General features: G+C 41.7%; 1 protein-coding gene across 1 annotated transcript in view; it reads left to right on the top strand.

Annotated features, from left to right (window-relative positions):
• Positions 1 to 25,331, top strand: part of LOC119729086 — a 195,881-nt gene that overhangs the window by 118,168 nt on the left and 52,382 nt on the right. Inside the window, 19 exon segments of the mRNA XM_038201595.1 lie at positions 1,927 to 2,148; positions 3,775 to 4,075; positions 4,877 to 5,085; positions 5,977 to 6,160; positions 6,163 to 6,271; positions 6,772 to 6,866; positions 7,665 to 7,835; positions 9,499 to 9,679; positions 11,446 to 11,612; positions 14,255 to 14,382; positions 16,026 to 16,263; positions 17,456 to 17,636; positions 18,170 to 18,416; positions 20,204 to 20,324; positions 20,761 to 20,939; positions 21,845 to 22,004; positions 22,599 to 22,823; positions 23,425 to 23,513; positions 24,394 to 24,511. Coding sequence (XP_038057523.1) covers positions 1,927 to 2,148; positions 3,775 to 4,075; positions 4,877 to 5,085; positions 5,977 to 6,160; positions 6,163 to 6,271; positions 6,772 to 6,866; positions 7,665 to 7,835; positions 9,499 to 9,679; positions 11,446 to 11,612; positions 14,255 to 14,382; positions 16,026 to 16,263; positions 17,456 to 17,636; positions 18,170 to 18,416; positions 20,204 to 20,324; positions 20,761 to 20,939; positions 21,845 to 22,004; positions 22,599 to 22,823; positions 23,425 to 23,513; positions 24,394 to 24,511 — 3,325 coding nt within the window.

Below are 25,331 nucleotides of genomic sequence, written 5' to 3'. Positions count from 1 at the left end.
CGAACTACTAATTTAAATTTCCTACAGTGCGTCTTAAGAAGCACCGTTGGAAAGCCCTTCTTTTGCTGATTTCTTCAAATTGACAGCTTGCCAGAAAGAATACTTTCACAGGGAGTTTAGTCTTCTTACTATCTTTCAACCAAGTATGTTTTTCAACACTAATTACGTCAGTCACTTTCTGGATAGCTGCAAATGATGGACTCTTTAACCCTTTAGTCACTGTATTGCCAGAAACCACCAAGTCTATTGCTCCCTGTAGTGGCCAAAAAATGCCTAAAGCACTATTATTTTTTTATGAATTTATCATTGAATATGCTCATCCCATTACAATGTAGTACAGTTACTAATGTGTTAAATACACATGCACGTACAAGCTTATTATATGGGAACATCAGGCATTCCTAGACTGTTTCTATGCTTTAGTTGTTCCAGTTTGTACATTGGTGTCACTCTTGAAACATCGGTGTCTCTCTTGAAACATTCTAACTGTTCGTGGTTTCTCTGATTCTCCTTCAAACAATAACATCTTTGTCCCCGTATTATGTTTTTGAAGCTTTGCATGAGTAATTCCATTCAAAGTTATTCAAAATAAAAGTTCAAAGTACTTCCAAGTATTTACAGGGATGTAAGCCTCCTGCAATATGCGTAGCGGACATCATAGAGGGCATCTTTTGTTATTTCAGTTCAGTAACAGTGAATGCATACAATATTCATTCATTTGTGTATCCTAGCAAAAAAAGGCATTTCCCTCCTAAGATGGCTGTTAGGCATAAGGCTTATTGTTATGTGTACATATATACCTGTATACTGGTACCTCAAATTCCAGGCATAAATGTTAGAGTTCACTTTACATCGCTGTATTTAATTTATTGCCTCAACACTCATTCTTCTTTATTACAAAACTCAGTAAGACTAGGTTTACACTATGTTCCCGGCGGTCACGGCAGCCCCGTTTGCCCGAAACGTAGTGCGCCGTGGGATTTTGGCAATTTTTTTTCTCCGTAGTCAAGTTTTGTTAGGTTCTGCTAAGTTTTCTCATGGTCTAACACAGTATCTGTGATGGGCCGTGGGGGAAAGGGGCTGCTGAGTCCCGGAGGCTCAAAGGCGCACTACAGTTCGGCCCGCGGTCTACCACGGATGCCAGTACGTTCCCTCCCGGCCTGTCACGTTCTGATGGGGTCCCTCTGGGGTTCCTCACGTTCCTCACTTTCTAATCAAAGTCTGACACGTTTTTCGCGTTCTGTCAAGGCTTTCTACGGATGAAACATGTACGCCGGGCAGCTTTGGAGCAAGTTTGTGCCCATGGTCTGAAAAGAAGGCCTCCCAAGCAATTGCAATCATTGTATGCTTTTATACTCCCTCCCAGACCGCGCTCGCCGTATCAGACCGTAGTAGAACGCAACGCGCCGCATCGCACCGGGCCTGTTAACCGTCACACATCTGGACCTGCCGTGATTGAACGCGACGAATTGGCTACCGTACACCCTAGCTTGTCATGAGAAACGAAGCAAAACTTGCAGCAACCGTGACAAAACGCCCGCTAAACGCGGCAGAACGTGACAAAACTTTGAAGGACCGTTGAGAAGCCGGGAATGCACATGCCTCCCGTCCCACTACGGACCGTCTCCAAGTTTTGTTACGGCCTATCACGTACTGTCACGTTTTGTTGCGTTCACCCCGTTTTACTACGGCCTACTAGGTTTCTCATCCGCACCGTGACTGCCGTGGCAAATTTTTTGACAGTTTAAAAATCTGGCCCGGCATCCACGGCAATCACGGACTGTCACTTTTGCCCATTCCGTCCCCCGGCGTTGTCTCACGTCCATACTGTTTTGTCCACGGTGGCCAGAAACTTGATTGCTGTGGCCGCCGGGAACATAGTGTAAACCTAGCCTAAAGTTGTTTTAACATTTTTGTCCCATGAAGGACGCCTCTGGATCCACTAGGAGGAGTGCAGCAGGCACCAATCTGTGTGGTGTTGAGCAGGTTCCTGGATTAGACTACACAGAGCCAGCCTTCCAGCTGGAGATGGTAGCAGCTGATGACAAGAGCTTGGTGACGTTCTTCTATCAGGTTGGGACGGCACCTGGAGGCAGCGATGTGGTCTCTAAGACAGAGTTTGGTGGACCCTCAGCTATCATTTCACAAGTAAGAAGTACCGTAGGTCAAGGGAAAGTTTGTGCCCAAGGTCTTGAATCGTGATTTATTGACTGAGACATATGTCTTGGAATTTTGTATGGATAGTTATAGGTGTAGGAATATGTTGTTTTGAGATTATTTGATATTTGTCAACTTCATTCAATAGTTGTCATCTGCTCAATTTTGTAGTCTGGATTATAAAGTAGTACACTTTCTGCATGAATGTTTATTGAAAAAAAATGTTTATCTAGTATAATGTCGCTATGGGCTCCGTGCACCAATGAAACAGGGCGCCCTTTTACCTAGCAACACCGTTCCATGGGCGGGACATTTAGCTGGTTGATGCGCACCGTTCCTTGTGTGTGACGCACGTACACCAGGGGATTTGTACTATGTACACGCAGTGGTGCGGCGGCACGTCGCGGCAATATTGCAGTCAGGCAAGATGGCGTCGGTCGGTCACCCCCAACTGTACTTTCTTTGCCGGTGAGGGGGTACTTGTGAACGGAGCGGATAATGAGCACTACTATACTGAACATTTGGCTATACCAAACATCCCCATAGCTTCCATGCAGATTTGTACAATAATACCAAACGTTACCAAACTTTTAGAAAATGCATTCCATATTGTCAAATTGTCTTACTCAAAATGCTTCTAAACTACACTTGGATGTCAAAAGACGTTTATAAGCGTTGTGAAGAACTGCCTAAGAGCTATGTGAAGACCTAGCACTTCAACGTCACTTCAACGTCAAAGTCAGCACTGGTTGCTGCTGCCATAACTGCATTGGCTGCAATGATAAATGGAAGAATCGGTAACCAGTTTAAAACATTGGGCCAAAGATGATAACGACAACATTTTCACTAACATGATCCAAATTAAAGGGTTCAACGACTTAATTCACACAATAAAAACTTGGTTCCTATTCTGAAATAAACAAATGTTTTTCGGTTGTTTATTTTACAAGTTTTTATCGCTCGTATTTATAATGAAAGCACCTAGGGTGTTTTCTACTGACTGTAACTGGTGTGTGCATGTGGTATATGGCTGGTGGACATGCATGAAAGTGCATACTGATATCATGTAGTACCAACCGTGTTGGCAAATTTGCAGTGTTAAATTTACACCATTAGTGTCTATATAGGACCATCTGGTGTTAAATTTTACTGGTGTTGTCCTATATAGATACCAAATGGTGTTAAATTAACACTACAGTTTTTGCAGTGTGTACCCAGTACATGGATTGACTACTCCTCCAATTTAAGTCATTTCAGTTAATTAATTAATGGAAATTAATGGAAGCCCATTATGGGCTTCAATGAGTGACATGCTTGTGGTTTGAAGGGAAATGATATGGATGCTACATGTATCTTTGAAACTTGATGTAATGAAGCAGTGGAAAATCAATATAACAAATGACAGCTGTGCCATAAAATCTTTGATGGACACTGTTATGTTTCCTATGGCGATTTGCTATTTGCCCTCTGTACTTTACTATAGGAAAAAGTAATTAAAAATAAAAAATAGTATAAATGTACTCAAAAAATTGTAAATTGTACACAAATTAAACGTGTACATTTTTGGGGTATTAAAGTTTGAACGTTTTTCTTGAATGTTTTTGTTTCTGTCTATAGATTCTTCTAGGAGGACATCCTCTTTACTTCACTGTTTACGCCATGAACAACGGTGGAGGCACTTCCACGGCTACCTGCAGCCTGCCGACCTTTGACATCACCTTGCCAACGGGTCGCATCACGCCAGACTTCACCTCCACCAGTCACCCGTACATACTCCGCGCATCGGCCGTGGTGTATGATGATTCCGTCATCTTGATGCAGAAGGAAGGGGTTGGGTTAGGCTCTGAAATCTGGGGCGATCAGATTGTATCATGGAATACCATTGATATCACTGAGAGGGAGCACCTTGGATATTCAAGTGAGCAGAATCTACAAGATTTGATTCTTTCCTTCCACATGCAGGGGATATGAATTTATGATGCTTACCAACTCCTCTAAAATAGGTTTTGTGCTATGGCATTGAAATGTGGGGTGAAGTCAATTGTGCTGTGGTTTTTCCTTGAAAGTTAGAAGATACCAGTGTTGTAGTACTCGTACTCGGTACTCGTACTCAAGTAATTTTTTGTTGTTGAGTACTCGTACTCGATTGTCAAAGTACTCGTACTGGAAATGATGGTACTTGTACTCGAATAGCAGTACTTGAAAAAAAAATGGGCACGTCTGGACAAACACATTTAACAACTAGTCGTGAGTGGGTCTGTATATCGGTCTGACTGGGCCTGGGCCTATTACGCACAATGAACCATTTGCCGTATGACCGTAGTCGGAAATAGAAGTACTTCGCACTCATATTCGTACTTGCACTCGGAATACAAGTCCTCGTACTTGGAAGTACTTGTACTCGTACTCGGAGGTACAAGCACTCGTACTCGGTAACCTAAGTACTCGGCAGTACTCGGTACTCGGAAAAAAGTACCTGACTACAACACTGGAAGATACTGTAGCATACAATGAGAATAAAATACAAAGAGCAATATTTGAAAGAACTGCAGGGAAATGGTAACAGTAGTGTTTTGAGCCACTGTTGCTTCTTATTATTATCAAATCCAGCCAGAACACATTCCTTATTATATAAAGAGTTTCTAAAAAGTGAATTTCATTGGACACCTCCTAATTCCATTCTCAAATTAAACGTGCCTACCCTTGTCACCTGAAACAGTCAATGACTTTCACTACTTCACCGCTGCCAAGAAAGGCCGCCTCATCTCCAAGCCAACGTCGACCATCATCCATCGCAATCCCAACTTCTGTGCGCGGGACTGCCTGGCCCTCCCAGAAACCAAATGTCTGAGTATCAACTACGACTATCGGGACTTCACCTGTGAACTGCTGGAGGAGATTGAGGGTCATGGGGTCGAAGTTCATGAGGTAAAAATAAAGTGTTACACAATCATTTGTACCTGCCTGTGTGTAGTAATTCAGTCTGTTGAACACATAATGGACCAATGAGTAGTACAAGTATTATTGTGTTAAAATCATCGTGGCTTTTCATATATTTTGGCAAGTTTGGTTCTTTTCATTTTGTATCAGTTTCCTTTTCTTTAATTGCTTCTTGTTTTGCTTCCAAGCAATCCGATAGACTGACTGCGATGAGATTATTATTACAGTTTTGTTCTGATAATGAAACCATGGACCTCACAGGCAGTTTAGCTTCAACCAAATATTGCTTAACCCTAACCCCCTTGAGTGATTTACTACGAACCTTCCTCACTCTTGCAAATTCCAAGACCATATGGTAAACTGTACACAAAAACAGTTGAACTATGATTATCGGTGGTATGCCTTTGAACCCCATGTAAAGTAACATCAGTTTACTAGTACATTACTCCAACAGATTCCAACAAACCCCGGTGTTAGAGTTCGACTGGATGGGGATTGCTATTATTATTATATTTCTGGTAATGAAACCAAGGATTTCTCAAGAGCGCCCTAGGCACTGTAAGCTCGCAAGCCTGAAGAAACCTGTAGAGAGAAGAAGATGAGAAGACATTACAGTTTTAGCGGTGGGAGGAAAACCCCAGAAGAATAGTCTGGGGAACCCACGGAATCAGGTAGGGACTGAAAACCCAATCCACATGTTGGCCCAGGCTCAGTTTTACTACATGTTCAGTTCATTTCAGTCCCTTTTGCAGCATGGGCAGGCCTGTAACCCCAGATTACAAAGGTAGAAGAACAAGGACAATCTACCACATCCTTCTCATGTTGAGGATATGTATTCTTTTTGTGGATATTATCATTGACAATTCTCTTTAATTTCAGTCCGGACTCTTCACCCATTATGAGCGGCTTGGTGTTGGCCATGCTGTAGAGTTCAATCACGAATCACTCCAACTCGTCCACAACAACCTCTACTACTTCAACATAGAGCTCCTGAACTATGTGGGGTACGAGAACATCATTTCCTCTGTCGGCATCATAGCGGACTTCACGACACCAGAGCCGGGCTGATCGTGAATGGGACCAGGGATGAGGTGGTGCGTGAAGCGTGTGTGGAGTTCACACCAGAGGAATGGGAGAGACGATGCATTGAAGACACACCGTTGGATAACCATCGGTAGGTACTGCTTCATGTGATGCTTAGAGTAAAAATGTCACTAAGCAAAAAAAGTAAATGTCGACAAAGTTATGCTGAATAACAGTAACATAAATTCAGTTTACCTGACAAAGGCTTAAATCGTATATAAAACAGTAAAGTGCTTTTGTGTATGACAAAAGTGCATACCAGAGATGAAATTTGAAACATTCATAATTACCTGAAACTTTTTAAAATAGTCTTAGTTTTGAGTATTGACTAATCCTGTTCTGTGTGCCACTGTGCAATGACTTGTTAAAGGTACTTCATTTCATGAAAAATCATTCAAATTCTTCACTAATAATAATGTAGTGACAGGCTGATAACTCTTCCAAAATGTGAATGTTCAGTTGTACCTTGTATCTGGGCAGTGCAGTCTTGTGTATGTCTCGTCAAAGAAGGCGAGTCTTGTCATGAATGTACCCGTAGTTGTGTTTTGTGACATTTACTCTGTTCTTCATCATCTTGTGGCTTAATTACAGCTATATCACTGATGGTCCTGGTTCTATGACTGTGTTTAATGGTCATGAGGAACTTGTTGACATGCTGTATACAAGAAGCAATACCTTCATGGCAGGTAAGGGGTGGATGGGGCCTCATAGCAAAAAAAGGCAGACTTAATATTATGTCTTAGTTTAACCTGGTGTATAGTTTTTACATCAGTAATTTTACAATTTTTTAAATTATTATGAGGATCAAGTGTCCATTTCATATTTACCAGAAGCAACACCATTATGACCACTAAGCATGAAAGGAGCTTCATAAGAAAGGGATGGTACCTATGCTTTCTTGGTATAACCATAGGCTCTATTTTACGGCCTTGCAAACCATAGAATGCTACATGTACCGCAATACTTTGCTAGAGTGCTAGCCAAAGAATTCTGTGTTAACCATTTACCAGTTGAGGTCGGGTTTATTTTGACAAAATGGACACAGGCTCAGGTTTAATATTCACTCGATGACAATGCCAGGCAGGTCGAAGCCATCACCCTGGGGCTGCAGAGTCATATTTCCAGCCTTGGTCAGGGGCTGTGGCTTGCTGACAGATATTTTCCAGCCTCTGTCGTTGACTTTTGGAAATTTTTTGCGGTTATACACAGCCTCTGGCACGAACTGGTTAAGCAAAGAATCCTTAGTTATGGAATGCAGGCATGAGTACAAACCAATTACTCCATAAATTACTCTAACCTTGAGTTCGGAATTTTCTGCCGTAGTTAGCAGTGATTCTTCGCACATAGTAATTAAGCAGAGTCAATAAATTTGGCCCTACATGCTCACAGTGTCACAAAACCACTGTACTATCCTGCCAAACATGTCTCCAGAGCTGAACCTTGTCTTGACTGACATCCTGTGTAACATTTTCATTTCTTTACAGCCAACTGGGAAGGTATCCATGACAATGAGACTGGTATCCATGGCTACACCTGGTCCATTGGTAACGCTGTCTGTGATGATGATGTCAGCATGCATATTGATCCTCATGCTCATCTGTTTGATGAGTCCGAGTGGACCCACCAGGGACTGGTTGTCAATGTCAATCTGCCAGGTAAATCTTCATCAATGGTCAAAGTATTATGCATTGTTTTAGTGGACCTTGATGGAATACAGCTATTGACTGCTTTGAGTTGTGTAGTGAAACTATTTCCCTAAGGGGTTCCATTGCGTATTCTATATTGATCTGTTTGATGAGTCAGAGTGGACCCACCAGGGTTTGGTTGTCAATGTCAATCTGCCAAATACATCTTCATCAATTATCTAAGTATTATGCATTGTTTAATTGACCATGATATGTGACCCGCTCTGCAAAAATGAGTCTGATGTCGCATAGCTTGAATTCCAGCTTTCACCACTTTTAAATGGAAACAGTGAAAATTTGCTCAAAATTTGGATTTCTTGTTTTTGTTTTATTTTGTTTGTTTGATAGTTTTAGTTCAGATATCTTACACAGAAATTTAAATATTGTAAGAAAAAGACTAACAAATTTATGATTTTTGGTGCTTTTCTTGGTTAGTTACAGTGTATTTGTAATTTTTAAACCCTTTTTTCTTCATTGAGACATTTCTTGCTTTGCAAAAACTTGACAGAATTAAAAAAGGCACAACAGTGCAACCAAACGCCCTAGAGAGGTCCGTGATATACCAAATGAAAGCTTATTTCATTCCCATTTTATTAATGTAGTTAACTCAAAATGTCAGTTTTGCCACAACAGACTCATTTTTGTGGAGCGGGTCACATATATTACAACTATTGACCACTTATTTGAGTGGTATAGTGAAACTATCTCCCCAAGGGGTTCCATTGCGTGTTCTATGTTGATCCTCATGCTCATCTGTTTGATGAGTCAGAGTGGACTCACCAGGTTCTGGTTGTCAATCTGCCAGGTAAATCTTCATCAGTAGTCAAAGTATTATGCATTGTTTAATTTACTATGAGTCTACAACTATTGACTGTTTTGAGTGGTATAGTGAAACTATTTTCCCAAGAGGTCCCAGTGTTCTAAATTAGTATAATCCCCAACAGACCCATCAATGACTTCTTGTTAATGCCAATAATTGTTGTTAGTGTCTCCTAAATACTCCACAGGGGAGTTTTAACAGGAGGCCAGAAACACCGAGGCAAATCCCTTCTCTTAGCGATAAGTTTTACTTGGTTCATTCACGTGCATTGCATTACACAACACACGGGGCACACGGCTTTACGTCCCATCCAAAGGACGATGCAATAATGGTTAAGTGCCTTGCTTAAGGGCACAAGTGTCCAGACCTGGGCTCGAACCCACATTCTGCTGCCTCTGAAACACCAGAGCATGAGTCTGGTGCGGTGCTCTTAACCCCTAGGCCATGACACATCACACTGAACAACACTGCAATCACTGAATCACAGTGATACACTTTTCTTATTTGAAACAAACTTATATTTAAAGAGATATTTCATATGCTCCCCAGATTTTTGTGCTTGGGAGTTCAAAATGAAACTTTTCGTTGAAGCAAGCATTATTTTGATATTGAAAGTGCAAGAAAATTGCTTCTTACAATATAGTAATTGTTAATAGTCAGCTATATTAATGTCTCACAAACTAATGTTCAACTTCAGCCCAAAACATGCCAAAGGAAGTCCTATTGTTAACTCCTCAATCAAGTTTAAAACTTCAGACTCATTTCCACAATATGGGTCAAATAGTGAGTTATGCAAATTATCTTGCTCAACAGATGGCGCATATTACATCACAGTACGTGCTCTCAACAAGGTAGAGTTTGGCGGTCCAATGGCACTCACTGTGTGTCACAGCACCCCTCTGATTATTGACAATACTCCGCCCATCATTTATAGCATCGATGACATCACCTATGACTCGTCCATTGGTAGAATTGGATTGAAGGTTAACGCAACGTGAGTAACTTTTTTTTTCAACTTTGAACAAAACTTGAAGGTTAGTCCGGTGGTAAATCAAGTGGTGAATCAATCAGTTAGGAATTTGCAGTAGTACTATGAATGTGTATCTCTATTTTTTGACATGTAGTTGTGTATGGTACAGAGAAGAAGTGGTGAATTTAAATTCGGACACCTTGGGCTGTTCATCTTCAGAAGACCATTTCTTATTTTTCCCCCGGCGGCATGAAAACGCGCCTCGGGCCTGTGCTCGCTTTGTTGGTGGGTGGGTAAGTGGGTGGGTTGGTTGATGGACATTTTACTCGGCCCATTCTATCTGGGTGTGTTATACTGTTTCCATGCCACGCGTGTATCACAGCTTTGCAAGTGACGTTCTTTGAAATAGCCAGTATGATGACATGGATGTGCATGCGTCTAATTTGCATATTAAAACCCCCCCCCCCCATTGCATTGCAAAATTCTGCTCAGTTGTACGGTTTGTCGTGATGGTTGTGATTTCATGTACACCGAGTGACAAGTTTCAAAACACGGTACAAATTAAGAGTAAAAGAGTAAGATCCCACGAATCGTACATTTGTTTATTTTTGTGTTTATGACCAAGACTGTTGGTTGTGCGCGTGCACGGTTTTCGGTTTCTTTACTCTCGAAGTGTCATAACCCGTGTTAATGCGTTACTCGTGTTAACACGTTACCTGTCGTGGGCGCACTAAATCGGTACTTGTTGAAAGTTGTCGCTAAATTGAAAATGTGTTTATTCACGCCATCCCAAAATTAAATTACTCAAAACAATTCAACACTTGGTGTGGATATTCTGCACTATGCAGGAGGTTGTGGGTTTAAATCCGTCTGTGGTTTAGAAAAAGAAAGCCTGTTAAGGTTGTGTCCTTACATTAAGAACAAATGATAGAAGAAAGACTGTGATTACACTTCTTATAATACTGTCTGGAGATTGTCATCCAAATCCTGGTCCAACCAAGTATCCATGTGGTTTTTGTAAGGAACCTGTAGCAAAAAACCATAGAGCAGTACTATGTAACACATGTTCAAACTGGTCACATATCAAATGTGTAGACATCTCACAGGAGCAATACAAGGAACTGCAAAATTCAAAATCTGCTGATAGGTGGTACTGTTCTCTATGTTTGACCAAAGATGAATGCCCAATATGTGAACAACATGTAGCGGATAACCACCGGGGAATTCTCTGTGATAACTGTGATAAATGGTACCACACCAAGTGTTGCGACAACTCAAACAAACAGTATAAATAACTTCCACAAACGAACCCCAGTGTTGTGTGGATGTGTACTACTTGTGAACTGCCAAATTATTACATCACCCCAGTAGAACGACCACAAAGAAATAGACATAATCAGTGCTACGCTTCCTTGCAATGCCGCACACAAGCGTACCACAAAAGTTTTTTTCCCAAAGACTATTGAAGACTGGAACGAGCTCCCTGATGAACTTATCCATCAAACATCGTCATCCCAATTTAAAACAGCCCTAGGAAAACATCTTGCATCACAACCTTAATTTCACGCTTGCACGGCACCGGCGTGAAGTCAAACTGGATGATGATGCCTAGCAGCGATATCCAGTCAACTTTCTGAGAATTCTTAGAACAACAAAGTTGCACAACTAATTACTACGGCGGTGGCATTCAAGTGTTTGTCATATCTCTCCTTTTGTCAATGTTCAAGGGATTCTTTTGCTGGAGTCCATAATAATAACATTCTTTACTTTCTTTGTTTGAAATTGAGCAGCGATCCTGAGTCCCATCTGTTTGAGTATCACCTAGCAGCAGGCAGGACGCCCAGGGATAAATCACTGCGTGATTGGGAGGCTCACGTCTTGGCTGAACAGCTCTACATGGACTTTAAGATACCCAATGGCATACCCTGCTGGGTTAAAGTCAGAGCAGTCAACAATGGTAAGAAAACTTTCATGAGGTTAATCACTGCCATAATCTATGTAGATGATGATAATAAGGGAATAAATGTGTGCTCCACTTAGAGTCTGGGTGCTGATAATTACCCTCGCCTCCGGCTCGGGTAATTATCAGCACCCAGATTCTAAGTGGTCTTAAACAGAGTGATAAAAACCTCCGGAGCACACATTTATTCCCATTCAGAAATACCTTTTCGGTAAAAAAAAATCATATAATTCATTCAAAACATCCCGATTTTGTTCAACAAATTCACTCTATACTTTTTGAAACATCCCTCTTCCAAAATAATGGAGTGTTCAGCTGGCGAGTAAGATGTAAACAACCCTTTTATGGAGATTGACGCGCGCGTATCATGTTCTGCGTGATGTCGCGCAGAACGCACCTGGCGCGTTGCGTTTTGAATTTAGAACTATAAAATTCTGACTCCCTGGTAGTGTTGCACATGCCTACGTGAGGATTGTGAACATTCAACCAATGAAACGATAAGAGGCACTGGATTTTTAGGAGTCCACATTTTATTGTGACACTGGAAAAGTGTTTAAGACCAGCTAGCCATGTCTTTATCATCCGTTTAAGACCGGCCACGTGACGGGCTCTCGACCAATAGGAATGCGTAAACTGTCTTTAAGTATTTATGAATGTTGCTTTAAAGGGTTAAAGTACTCGTACTCGGTTCTTGTACTCGAGTACTACTTGAGTACCGTTTTTAGAGTACTCTTACTCGTAATTGTACTCGAATGTCAAAGTACTTGTTCTCAGACTGACGGTACTTGTATTCAGGCAGCAAAGTACTCGAACTTGACATGTCAAAATTGTACTCATGATTATCAAGGTACTCGTACTCCAATAGCAATACTCGATGAAAAAATATATGATAGGCCTATAAAGGTTGGCTTACCACGGCCATATTATACTTTATAAATGGTTGATTGCGGAAAAATCAAAGTTTCCTGTGTGCACGTCCTTTGGGCACGTCTTTTATCACAAGTACGTAACACTTAATTTTTGGCTTCAAGCACAATGTACTAGGACTTGTACCCATACTCTGAAATGCAAGTACTCGTACTCGTACTTGTAAATACAAGAACTCGTACTCATAGTCGTACTCATACTCATACTCGAGAGTACAAGTACTTGTACTCAGAGATTTGTACCTAGAAGTACGTATAATCGTACTCGGCAACGTAAGTACTTGGCAGTACTCGGTACTCGGAAAAAGTACTCGACTGCAACACTGGTTGCTTAGCATGGGATACCCATCCAGCTCTATTAACTTACTAGAGAGCTAACTCGCTGTACACAATGTAGCCTGCTCAACTTTCTACATGGCTTTTGAATGGCTATTTGCATATCTGGGTTTATATTTGAAACCAATGCATAAATGAAGCTGATACACTCAATATCTTGAATTTGGCCTGCATAAACAATGCATTTTTTCCATACTTATGAAACTGAGCTTGTGTTCGTTACTTTACAGGGCTCGAAATATCCACTGGACCGTGGACCGTGTCTAGTGATTTTAGCGTCGGTCTAGTGCTGTGTGAGACTGCACTAGTCCGGCTGTCTAGTGTTTTTTTCTTGCACTGTATAAACAAAATGATGCCCAAATGTATTAGCAGTTGAGGTCTGATTAATAGCGTGCTTTGAGTTCATTACTTGATTGATTAAAATTACCGAAAAAAACTCCCTGTGCCGTGCCGAAACGCAACGAAGCTGCCTGGCCAACGCGCCAGTCATACCATGCCAGTTGCAGACAAACGTACGTACATCCCATACAGTACATGTACGTTGATGCTCCGTTGGTACGATGTCGCGCACGATGTCGCGCCATCACAACTTAGATTGGTAGCAATACGTTTTTCCCTATGAAACGTCCATGTTCACTGCGGGAAGACAAGCAGAATCCCTGTACTGCATGGGAATTAGTTGTACGGTCTAGCTCCCAGACTTTTACGAAGCAAAAGACCGTGCCTGCTGGCAAGAGAATTAGACTAATTTTCCATTGGAACTAGCCAAGTGCACACACGAAACGGGTGACTCGTAAACTTTTTCTTGCAATCTGTGCTTCGTCTGTTCTTTGTTATATTCCTGTCACATAGTGGAAAATATTCTTTTTTCTTATTTATGACTCAGGTCTTGTAAAAATAGTTCAGGTCCAGTAAGATTCTTCCGTTACTAGACCTGCTGTCTAGTGCTTTTCGTGAAATTCGAGCCCTGCTTTAGCAGCATTGTTGTAGACTCATGTTGCATTTAGAGCATTCCATTCCATCTAATTTCAGTATATTCTACGAGCGTGCACATTTGTTCAAAATTTCTGTGCCCAGGACGTGTCCGAAAGGTATTCTATGCAAACGAATAAGGAGTTAATCTGTTAGTGTTTGATAAAAATCAATGGGGGAAGCTGTGTTATGGGACTAAAGTTTCTTTTGCTCCTTGTACCGGTAGAAATGCAAATTGTTTAGTACACGTGTAAGTCAAGCATTGTGCTTAACATGTACACAGTCTACATGACCAGCTTAAAGTGCATAGTCCAACGTCTCTCCACGGAATTATTGTGCATTTGTAAAAAGAAATCGGGTTATAAAATATTTGTTTATGTTAATACATGCCTTTGTCTTCTTTAGTTGACCTGCGCACCATAGACCATGCTGATGAGCCAATTCTCGTAGACGACACTCCGCCAATCGCAGGAGACTTGTTTGATGGACCCTACGCTGGTAAAGATCTCGTGTTTACCAAAGACAGAAATGAGGTAAATGGACTGACTGAGTGAATCTGAGTGAGGATCCTCTACACAAGGATAAAGGACTCATCTGTAGTTTGTGTACAAAATGTACGGAACGGATTGTCTACATATGCGTGATATGCCGCGTCCGCGCATAGAACAATGCATGGAACATGTACAATGCGCATGCGCCCAATAGCTAGCTGGCACCCTCATACCTGCCAACTGTTCCGATTTAGGCGGAACTGTTCCGATTTCGGAGATAAAAAGTGCCAGAAAATCGGAACGTCCCGATTTTCCGAGTTGCGAGAAGAAATAATACAAAAAATTAAAAAAAAAATTTAAAAATTAAAAAATGCCCCGGCCCCGGCCCCGGCCCGACGCACACTTGTCCGAGACAAATGTTTTATTGTATTGAGGGCGCTATTGCCGCTACCATAATGGTATAAAATCCGCCTCGCTCTTATGTACGACGAAAGGGACGTAAACCAGACTCAAACGTCAACGAACAGGCCATGTCCGAATAGGCTGCGGCTGCAGCCGTACGCACGCACAGGCTTGTGCGATCAGCTACAACCTAGCCGCAGCCAATACTGAGACCCGCTACGTCATCCGTCTGGTGTACTGCCTCTCTAGCTCTTGCGTGCTTACTGAATTAAGCGCGGGCCAGGCACGGCGCGGTGATGCCATGTTTGTTTTCCACACACGTTGTTTCTTCATAGTCTTCGGTGGTTTTTCGCCGTTGATATTTTGACCGTGCTGAGTCGCACTTTTTTTGTCAACGTTTTTGTATGAGCATCTCAACTGTAACATGGACCAGGAGGATGATACACTGAAGGCAAAAAAGCAGCGATGGAGTCAAAAATTCCGAGAGGAATATCGTGAAAAATTTAGAAATGGCAAATATGTAACAGGCCTATGTACACCGTACAATGATGTACGAACTTTTCCAAATAAAATTGTACTTGTCACTGCTTGTACAGTGTACTTGTAAAACTGTGACTGAATATCTATATGTGATTAACTGTGAAGCATGTAAGTCAACAGTCATTTATTCTTAAATTGTAAAAATTTTTGATCAGCAAAAACCGGCTGGAAAATTCAGAAAATTATCCACTGAATAAGATTAGTGTCTGTTGGGTCTGCTTCTGGATATCATGTAACATTTTAGGCACATGTACATGTACATGTACTTTGTATGACTGCCTCTGGACCCAGCCCATTAGCGCGCGCGCCTGCGCCGCTCACCGTGTGTGATGCGTAGGCACCCTGTTCCTCTTTCTGACTTTTCAATGTTGGCAGGTATGCACCCTGCAAATTCGACTGTGCAGTCGTGCCTGCGTGCACGTCTTGCATACGCCCATGCATGACGCCCTAGTGCTGTATCACGCATCTTACCAGAAATTTGGGGAAGTCGTTTATCCTTGTGTAGAGGATCCGTGACGATACTAATGTACAGATATGGAGTGCACATATCCACCCATAGTTGGACACAGACTAATGCCATAGGGAGTGTGTAATTAGAGAGTGATTGATTTGAACTTGAGTCCGGACAAAATATGAAGTGATTTCAATATTACGGACTGTATCTGCCATAAAAAAATACTAAGTTTTACTTGATTAGTGGATTATGTCAAATTTTCGTTATATTTTCCTGCTTTGTTGCTCAGATTTGTGCCAATTGGCACAATTGGTATGACCCCGAGTCTGGGATCTTCTCCTACCTGTGGGCGGTAGGCACTCAGCCTGGCCTGAGTAACGTGGTAGACTTTGTCAAAGTGTCTCGTCGAGAGCACGGTGCCTGCTCTGGCTATGTGACCCTGCAGCACGGGGAGATGTACTACTCAACACTTACAGCCTTCCATGGTGGATATGATAAACTCAACGTGTCAGCTTCATCAGATGGAGGTGATTGTCATTGTCAATACATTGTCGCTGTGACCATTGCCACAATTGTAATTATTGTCATTGTCATTAAATCATCATTGTCATTATCTTTGCCATTATTGTCACAGTCGCCGTTGTTACCACTCATCATTATCACCACCATCATTATCGTTAAAATCACAATCATTCTCATTACTATACCATTATTACCATTGCTGTCAAAATATTAAGAAATTGTCATCATTAAAATTGCCACTCTCACATGTTTTCAATCATTTACCTTTTCAGTGTACTGCCAATCTTAAACTGCTGATATAAGGATGTGTCTGTAATATGGTTTTAACATCATCATTTTCATAATTACAATCACAATCATCATAATCCTCATCAGTGATTTTTATCTCAATCCTGTATCCTCGCACAAATTGGTGAACTTAACCCACCCAAAAAATATAATCTTAGGGGCCATTCAGAATTTTCAATGTTTTAAAATTTCGACTTTTTTTCCAAATTATTTTGACCCACCCACCCACCCACCCCTAATTTCGATTAATAAAAACTGATTTGTTACGCAGTATTAAAAAACAAAACATGTACCGGTACATGTACATGTTCATGCACTTGCATGTACATCATATCCCACTGGCAGGCCTGTGCGGGTTGCGTGTCCTTTTGGAAAAAAAATTCATTGCTGCTGAGTGCTGGGCGGAGGCAAAAGCTGTCTCTTTGCAACTTTTCAACAGCAAACAAAAGTCAAAAGATCTAATTTATTTTTTTAGGCTCTTTTTTCCATGAAAAGTGAACTTCGATTTTCAATTATTTAGCTTGACCCACCCACCCACAATTTGGAAAAATAGTCGAAATTTTTAAAACATTGAAAATTCTGAATGGCCCCTTAGTGTGGCAGTGTCAGAAACATTTAGTTTGTGGCTAAGGCTTTGTTTTTTGACATGGACACAACACTGTGAATAGCCGTAGTTGCAAACAAATCACTTAATCCAGACACAGTCCATTGTCTTCATATTAATATAATCAGTCATATGGGTCATATATTGATGTCTCTTTTCATCTCCTCAGTGACTGTAGATCAGACTCCACGGATACAAGATAGTGTCTATGATGGCTTACTGCCAGGACCTGCAGATTTGGACGTCTCCTCAGGTATTGTGATCTGGATCATATATTGATATTTTGGTATCTTCTATCTCCTCAGTGACTGTGGATCTGACTCCACCGATACAAGGCAGTGTCTATGACGGCCTGCTGCCTGGACCTACAGATCTAGACTTCTCCTCAAGCCCAGCCACAGTGGAGGCTCAGTGGCAAGGATTCTCTGATCCCGAGTCTGGTATTGAAGACTACCAGGTTACTGTCTATCGCAAGCATGATGACAGGTGAAGATTAGCTTGAAAGGATTTGGACTTTCATTTGATGTTACAGAAAGTTGCTGTTCTTTGATATTGAATGAGAAAGTTACATGTATGTTTTGAGAAAATGTTTGAATTCACTGGCTACCCATGCGATAGATGTGTAGATACGCATCTAGCAGAAGATAGTTGCGATATAACAGATTGGAGCGCTGTGGTCTGATGGTTAGGGTGTCTGACTCGTGTGCCATGGTACATGTGTTCCAACCTTGATGGGGGAACATGCATGGTGCTTGTGTTCTTGGGCAAGACACTTCACTACAATTGCCTCACTCCACCAAGAAGTATAAATAGGTAACTGTGAAGGTAAGGACCGGATTGGGCTGAATGCAAGTTGCTACAGAAAAATTGTCTCATGGCCTGATGAACTGGGGTGATAATTATGAAGTGCTTTGAGACTTTGGTATAAAGCACTATGTAAGCACCACAGTATTGAGTTTTTGAGTGGTGAAATGAGCGATTTGTCATTTTGATAATTTCATTTTATTCACACTGTGTAGTGCCAATCACACAATTGACTTTGAAGTCATCCATGAGTCAGAGGCAGTGGGCATTGAGACATCCTCCATTGAGTGGCATCACTTCCATCTGCATCACAAGGACCAGGTCTATGTCAACCTACGCACCATCAACCAGGCACTGAATCACATCGATACTCCGACAAATGGGTTCTTGGTAGACCTGACTCCTCCAATGTTAAGAACTCTTGGAGATGGGCTGGTAGTGGGTCAAGATGCTGACTTCCAGGTGAGTCAACTTGACCTTGTAGATCCAGGTGTGAATCACATTGATACTCAAATGAATGGGTTCTTGGTAGACCTGACTTCCCGAATGCTGAGAACACTAGGAGATGGGCTGGTAGTGGGTCAAGATGCTGACTTCCAGGTAAGTCAACATGACCTTGTAGGTCCAGGTGTGAATCACATTGATAATCAAATGAATGGGTTCTTGGTAGACCTGACTCCTGCAATGTTGAGAACTCTCGGAGATGGGCTGGTGGTGGGTCAAGATGCTAACTTCCAGGTGAGTCAACATGACCTTGTATGTCCAGGTGGGAATCACATTGGTAGTCAAATGAATGGGTTCTTGGTAGACCTGACTCCTGCAATGCTGAGAACACTAGGAGATTGGCTGGTGGTGGGTCAAGATGCTGACTTCCAGGTGAGTCAATATGACCTTGTAGATCCAGGTGTGAATCACATTGATACTCCGACGAATGGGTTCTTGGTAGACCTGACTCCTCCAATGTTAAGAACTCTTGGAGATGGGCTGGTAGTGGGTCAAGATGCTGACTTCCAGGTGAGTCAACTTGACCTTGTAGATCCAGGTGTGAATCACATTGATACTCAAATGAATGGGTTCTTGGTAGACCTGACTTCCCGAATGCTGAGAACACTAGGAGATGGGCTGGTAGTGGGTCAAGATGCTGACTTCCAGGTAAGTCAACATGACCTTGTAGGTCCAGGTGTGAATCACATTGGTACTCAAATGAATGGGTTCTTGGTAGACCTGACTCCTGCAATGTTGAGAACTCTCGGAGATGGGCTGGTGGTGGGTCAAGATGCTGACATCTAGGTGAGTCAACATGACCTTGTAGATCCAGATGTGAATCACATTGATATTCAAATGAGTGGGTTCTTGGTAGACCTGACTCCTGCAATGCTGAGAACACTAGGAGATTGGCTGGTGGTGGGTAAAGATGCTGACTTCCAGGTGAGTCAACATGACCTTGTAGATCCAGATGTGAATCACATTGGTAGTCAAATGAATGGGTTCTTGGTAGACCTGACTCCTCCAATGCTGCAAATTCTTGGAGACGGGATGGAGGAGGTGAAAGATGCCGACTATCATCATTTAGATTAGGTTTAAAATGAAATTATGTGGTGAATGAGATCTTAATGGAGCTGACACCCAAACCCTTGACGGTTGGCTGGTGATTGGTCAAGATACTGACTTGCAGGTGAGTTGCATAATCATAATTGCAAGTTAAGACTTCCTTCCTGTACCAATTGGCTCTACCTTTTGTTAGTGAGTACATACAGTGATGAAGGTCAGTTACTGAAGTAGAAACCTTCATATAATGCACATTCTGTGAATCAGCGTTTGTTAAATGTTAATCAGCGTTTTCCTAAGTTCAATGATGCTGAACTGAATAATATGGTGGACTAAATAAGTTGTCCACAATGCAGTTGAAAGTCTTTGGAATTACTGCATTGTAAAAGAAGTGAAGTTTTTCTGAGGTTGAGCAATATTCTTCTGGTGGGTTGAACAAGTTTCTCCATAGATTTTATGCCGAGGCGCGTACTGCAACAGGAAAACTTGGCAACTGGATAGGTATGAGGTATAGTAAAACAAATATAACATGGTTTATTTCGGGTGGATAACTGATATTAGCTCCCGTCGGCATTGAAAGATGACCAACTAGTTCCCTTTGCTTAGTTTGTCTACTTCCAATACCTCGGGGAGCTAATGTTGACTGTCCATCCTCAAACCATGTTATATTCGTGTCATTTTTCTTCCTTCATCTTCCTTAGTCGCATTCTGACAATCTTGCTGTACATTGGGACTACTTTGATGATGAGTCTGGCATTGAGTCCTTTGAGTTGGCAATCTATGAGATGAAAGAAGGAAACAAACACAAGATCTTCCCGATGGGTAAGTCCTGCTTTCTGAGATCCAGTGAATACATTGCAGTATTAAATATTAGCTACTATTCCTTTTTGGTTTTTGCAGCAAGATGCGTGGTTGTAACCACAGATCCTCTACACAAGGATAAACGACTTCCCCAAATTTCTGGTTACATGCGTGATACGGCACTCGGCGTCGTGAGTGCGCATATGTAAGACGCGCATGCACGCACGACTGCACAGTCGAATTTGTAGGGCGCCAGCTAGCTGTAGGGCGTGTGCGCGCACATTGTTCTACATGTTCTATTCGTTGTTCTATGCGCGGACGCGGCATATCACGCATGTAATCCATTCCGTACATTTTGAACACAAGCTCAGATTAGTCGTTTATTTTTGTGTAGAGGATCCGTGGTGTAACACGGTATGGCATTTTCCCCTTTTTTCTTTCTTGTTATGCTTTTCAGACAAAAATCCAAATAGCTTTGAATTGATTACTGACATCACGGCTCGATCCCATGTACAAAATGGGCTGACACTGCAACCAGGGGCCCTGTACGTGACGCGAGTCAAGGCCAGGAACCAGGCCAAACTAGTTGCTTCTCATGAAACCAGTGGTATCAAGGTGGATCCTAGCCCTCCTTTGGTGAGTAGAGATAAGATAATAATAATGTGTATTTGTAAAGTGCAGCTTCCCACCACTATTGGTGCTCAAGGCGCTGCATAATTATTACCCTGCTCATTGGACCAACAAAACATTCCAAATTCCATCTCAGCTCCCTTGGGAGTATACAGCTCAATGCTGCCATTTTGGCGCAAAGCAGCTAAAATCAACCACAATAGCCATCTCTGCCCTCACAGGCACCCATTTACTCCCGGATGGGGAGAAGCAATTAGTGACAAAGTGCCTTGTGTAAGGGCACACACACCATAGCAGCAGGCTGGACTCAAACCCACAACCTGCAGAATTGCCCGCAGACCATGAATTCAATGCTCCAGACAACGATCGTGGGGCCACGGCACTCCACGTTATTAGTGGGAGTATCTGGAGGTGTTGGGTTCAGTGAAAAGTGTCTTTTAACAAATAATACTCTCATTATTTACAACAAAAATGGATTGGCCATTAGCTTAAGGGGGAACCGATTTCAAGTTTGAACACTGTATTTATATAATTATTGATAGAAGTAAGAGAAAGTTGCATCATCAGGACATTGTCAGGACACTAAACACATGTTGGACGCATTGACTTTTGCCGTTCACATGTTGGAATTTTGGTGTAAAAACTAATGCACATTGCTATTGGGAGATCTGTCAGAGCTAACTGACTTGTGCAGATTATGACTATAATTAGCTTTTGGTTGCCTACGTGACGAGCTTACAGCTCACAATGAATAGTTGTCATGAGAGGGAAACCTTGTTATTAATCTGGACACAAGAGACAACCATTTGGAAGTGATGATTATCATTTTCATTGTACTTGACGAGAGTCTTACATACTAATGTGTCTTTGCAGTTTGTAAACGATTTTGATCCATTTGATTTTGATTAAAGATGAGATATGTCCGTGGAGGCAATCTGGATGGAGAGGTGGAAGAAGTCATCAATGAATATTTGTATCAGAACAGTCTCAGCACCATCCAGGCCTCCTGGCTGGCTGTAGATGGACAGAGTGGCATCAAGAGCTACTGGGTGGCAGTGGGAACAGCTCCAAGTCAGTATAACGTTTTGGTGTACAGCTAGCTTTGTGAACAACAAGCTAGATATATTGGCTGAAAGTTGCTCAAGTTGGAGACGATGAGCTGTTATATATCAGCTTTGTGTTATTTGAACTCTGTTTTGTGTCCGTTTATTTGAGATAAAATAACATATTTTTTATAAGTTTATTTTAAGATAAAATGTGCCTGAAATGTTGTTCACATTCACGTTTTCCTTGTGATTGATATGATGAATGATCAGACAGGACAAGTCAAAAAGAAGGACACCCAAATAGTGCCCCCTAGTTTTTTGGAAGAAATTCTGCATTTAGTGCTTTTCAAGATATTTCCAATTAACAGGCTTTCTTTCAGTGAAAGAATCATTCAAATCACTCATGTCTTTTTCTAGTTATGGAATTTTTAACACAAACAGCATTTATTTTAACCTTGTCCACGGATCACAATAAGGGTAAGTGATACTTCAAACGGATGCCTTTTGTCATAGCTCAGTAGAATGGCTTGTGACTTGAAACTGAAGGACTTATGATCCTTGTGTGGGGAATTGTGAGGATGCTTGTCTGATGTTTTGATAAATTATATTTTTGTTCTAGATTCTGAAGACATCCAACATTTCACCTCCCTGGGCTCTAAGAGAAGCTGTGTCCTATTAGACCTGAATCTCCAACTAACTGACCCATCAACATGCAGTGATGAGGCAGTCACTGTGGATTGTCAGCCCGTCTACTACGTTTGTGTCAAGAGTCAGAATGGCGCAGGAACATTCAGTGACGTCATTTGCTCCTCACCAATCAGAGTGGTGGAGGAAGATCAGACAGGTTAGTTGTGGATATCTGTTTTCACTCTCAGGGCTCGAGAATAGTGCTTCATTATTAAATTTGAAGCTCTGGCAGACAAACACACAAACACATGTACACTTAGCATATGGGGTTTATGGGGTACCTCTTTTGTTCGATCCTAATCCCCTTCTTTTGTTCTCCTTTGTCCCCTTAGAAATCTCAAAACACATAGCGTTAGGGCTATGGGGTACTTCAATTTTTAAAGACAGATCTTGTGGGGTACCATTGTCCATATTGCTGCCCTTTGTTCTTGGTACCCCATAAGTGGCAATGTGTTCCTATTGTTCCTAAAAAAAACCCAATTATTTTTTGAAATGTCCCAACATATTGTTTCTCTGAACCAATACATGTTAATTAACTCTTTTCAAAATCTAACACGGTGTACTTTGATTGTCATGACTTAGATACATGTAGCTTAAAGGGAATATACAACATTTGCAGACATCAAAAAAACAAAACTTTCAAATTATTATGAAATACCTTACTGGACGGTTAGTGCATGACAGTCTAAAGTAGCTTGTAAAATCGTGGTATTTTTGTTTGAGTACAGTATATAACTCCGTCTGCCAATTTTTTTTAGGTTATGTGACTGATGGCCCAAGTATGGTACAGGATATAGATGCACAACATGAGAAAACAACAGTCTCCATCTGGTTTGATGACTTTGAGGTACAACCTTTCTCTTATGGCTGAACTTTTTATGTGTAGTTTTAAAGTCTAGTGAAGAAATTGGTTCCATACCTTTTTCATTTATGTATTTGAATAGTTCCCAACTTCATGTTGCTTTATGCACATTGTTATGTAAGCCAATTGTATAGCTCCTCGATTCCTCATTATGTGATCTAAGCTATAGACAAATCCGGCGGCAGCCATTTCTGCGGTGGCACAAGGTTCGCTCGAGTCTTTCGACCAATAGGAATACCACAATGCGTGTGCGCCACGTCTTTAATAATAATAATAATAATAAAGAGCATTTATAATGCGCCAAATCCATCTTGATTAGATGCTCGAGGCGCAGAGAAACAAACAAATAAACATGAACAGCAAAAACAGCAGGGAACAAAAGTACGCACAAATGAAAATACATGAATATGAAACAGTACATATGAGAGTGAAATCAAATTGGATGATTAATGAAATGCTGCTTGGAATAGGTGGGTCTTCAGAGCACATTTAAACTCATGGGAAGTAGCACTATCACGAATATTTTGAGGAAGTTTTTTCCATAACATAGGTCCAGCATGAGAAAATGAACGGTCCCCCCAAGATTTAATAGTTTTAAGAAAGCGTGCAGCATGCGCGTGAGCGTGACACCACCGCAGTTCCGCCCCAGTAAAAGCTTTTATTTCTTGTCGCCAGATTCCACGATATTGAACTGAATTTTCATCAAAGTGAATTTTCTGTGTTGATTTTAGTCCTTGAAACTGATTTTGCTCAGAAACATGTTGCTATTACAATTGTAATTACTAATTGCAGAGTTATCATTAGTATGCATCAATGGTGGAATTATCTATATAAAAAGAGTGATATTCTTATTTGTTAACCGCAGAGCCAATTGCATGGCATCTCTCACTATGAATGGGCAGTGGGTACTACCCCTGGGGGTGAGGACATCCAACCTATGACCTCTGATGGAATAGTGCCTGGCAGTGATGACGATGTGCAAGGTATGGTTGCCAATGTGTTGCCTGTTACTTACTTGGATGAGATGGATGTTTGTAGTTTACCTAGATGTCTGGTGCACTGGCTCATCTCCTTGAGTCCCTGTCACGTAACTCACTGAAGGGTTGACAGGTGGTAATTTAAGTTGTGAAGGATGTTTGATTCGCACACAATGTGTATCCTACTGGCAGTCTTTGTACATTGCGACGTAAGATGAAAACATAGATTGAGACATATTGGACGGGAAAAGTGAAGGTGGGATGGTTTGTTCAAAACTCAGCTTGGTCCACTCTTTGCAGCCTCTCTGGGAGGGCTAGGTCTCTCTTGACTCCAGCTTTGTTGGCAGAACACCACTATAACAAACACGACAGGTTCCATTAAAAATGTTCCATTTATCGGTTGTTTGTTTTAGTATGTTTAGCAATTGTAGTACCATCGGGAACACTTTTTTGGGGAATTTGTCCAATGTTTTCATGGGCCATTTCCATCAGTCGATCACCTCTCCACTGTTGTAGGTTCATTCCTGCTTTGTGCGTGGCTTCTTGGTCCACTAGTCTTTGCAGCCCCTCTGAGAGGTCTCCCTAGGTCTCTCTTTGAGTCCAGCTTTGTAGGCAGAGTGGGCCAATTCCGTCATACTTCAGAACGATGAGTAGAGAGGGAGTTGTTTTAGCTGGGTCAGCGGTTGGGCATCTGGTGGCAGCTGTGCATTCACGTATGGGCGGGTGTTATCGTAGATTTGAAAGATCGGCTCATACTGGGAAAACATGTTCTCGCACTTGTGTGCTGTTGCCGCAAGGAATTCCCCGCACTTCTCTCTAAACGGTC

Source organism: Patiria miniata, unplaced genomic scaffold (genome assembly GCF_015706575.1).
Source record: "Patiria miniata isolate m_02_andy unplaced genomic scaffold, ASM1570657v1 HiC_scaffold_1, whole genome shotgun sequence".
Classification (NCBI taxonomy): Eukaryota; Metazoa; Echinodermata; class Asteroidea; order Valvatida; family Asterinidae; genus Patiria; species Patiria miniata.
Note: the sequence above shows the minus strand (reverse complement) of the source record. Positions and strands in the feature narration are given on the sequence as shown.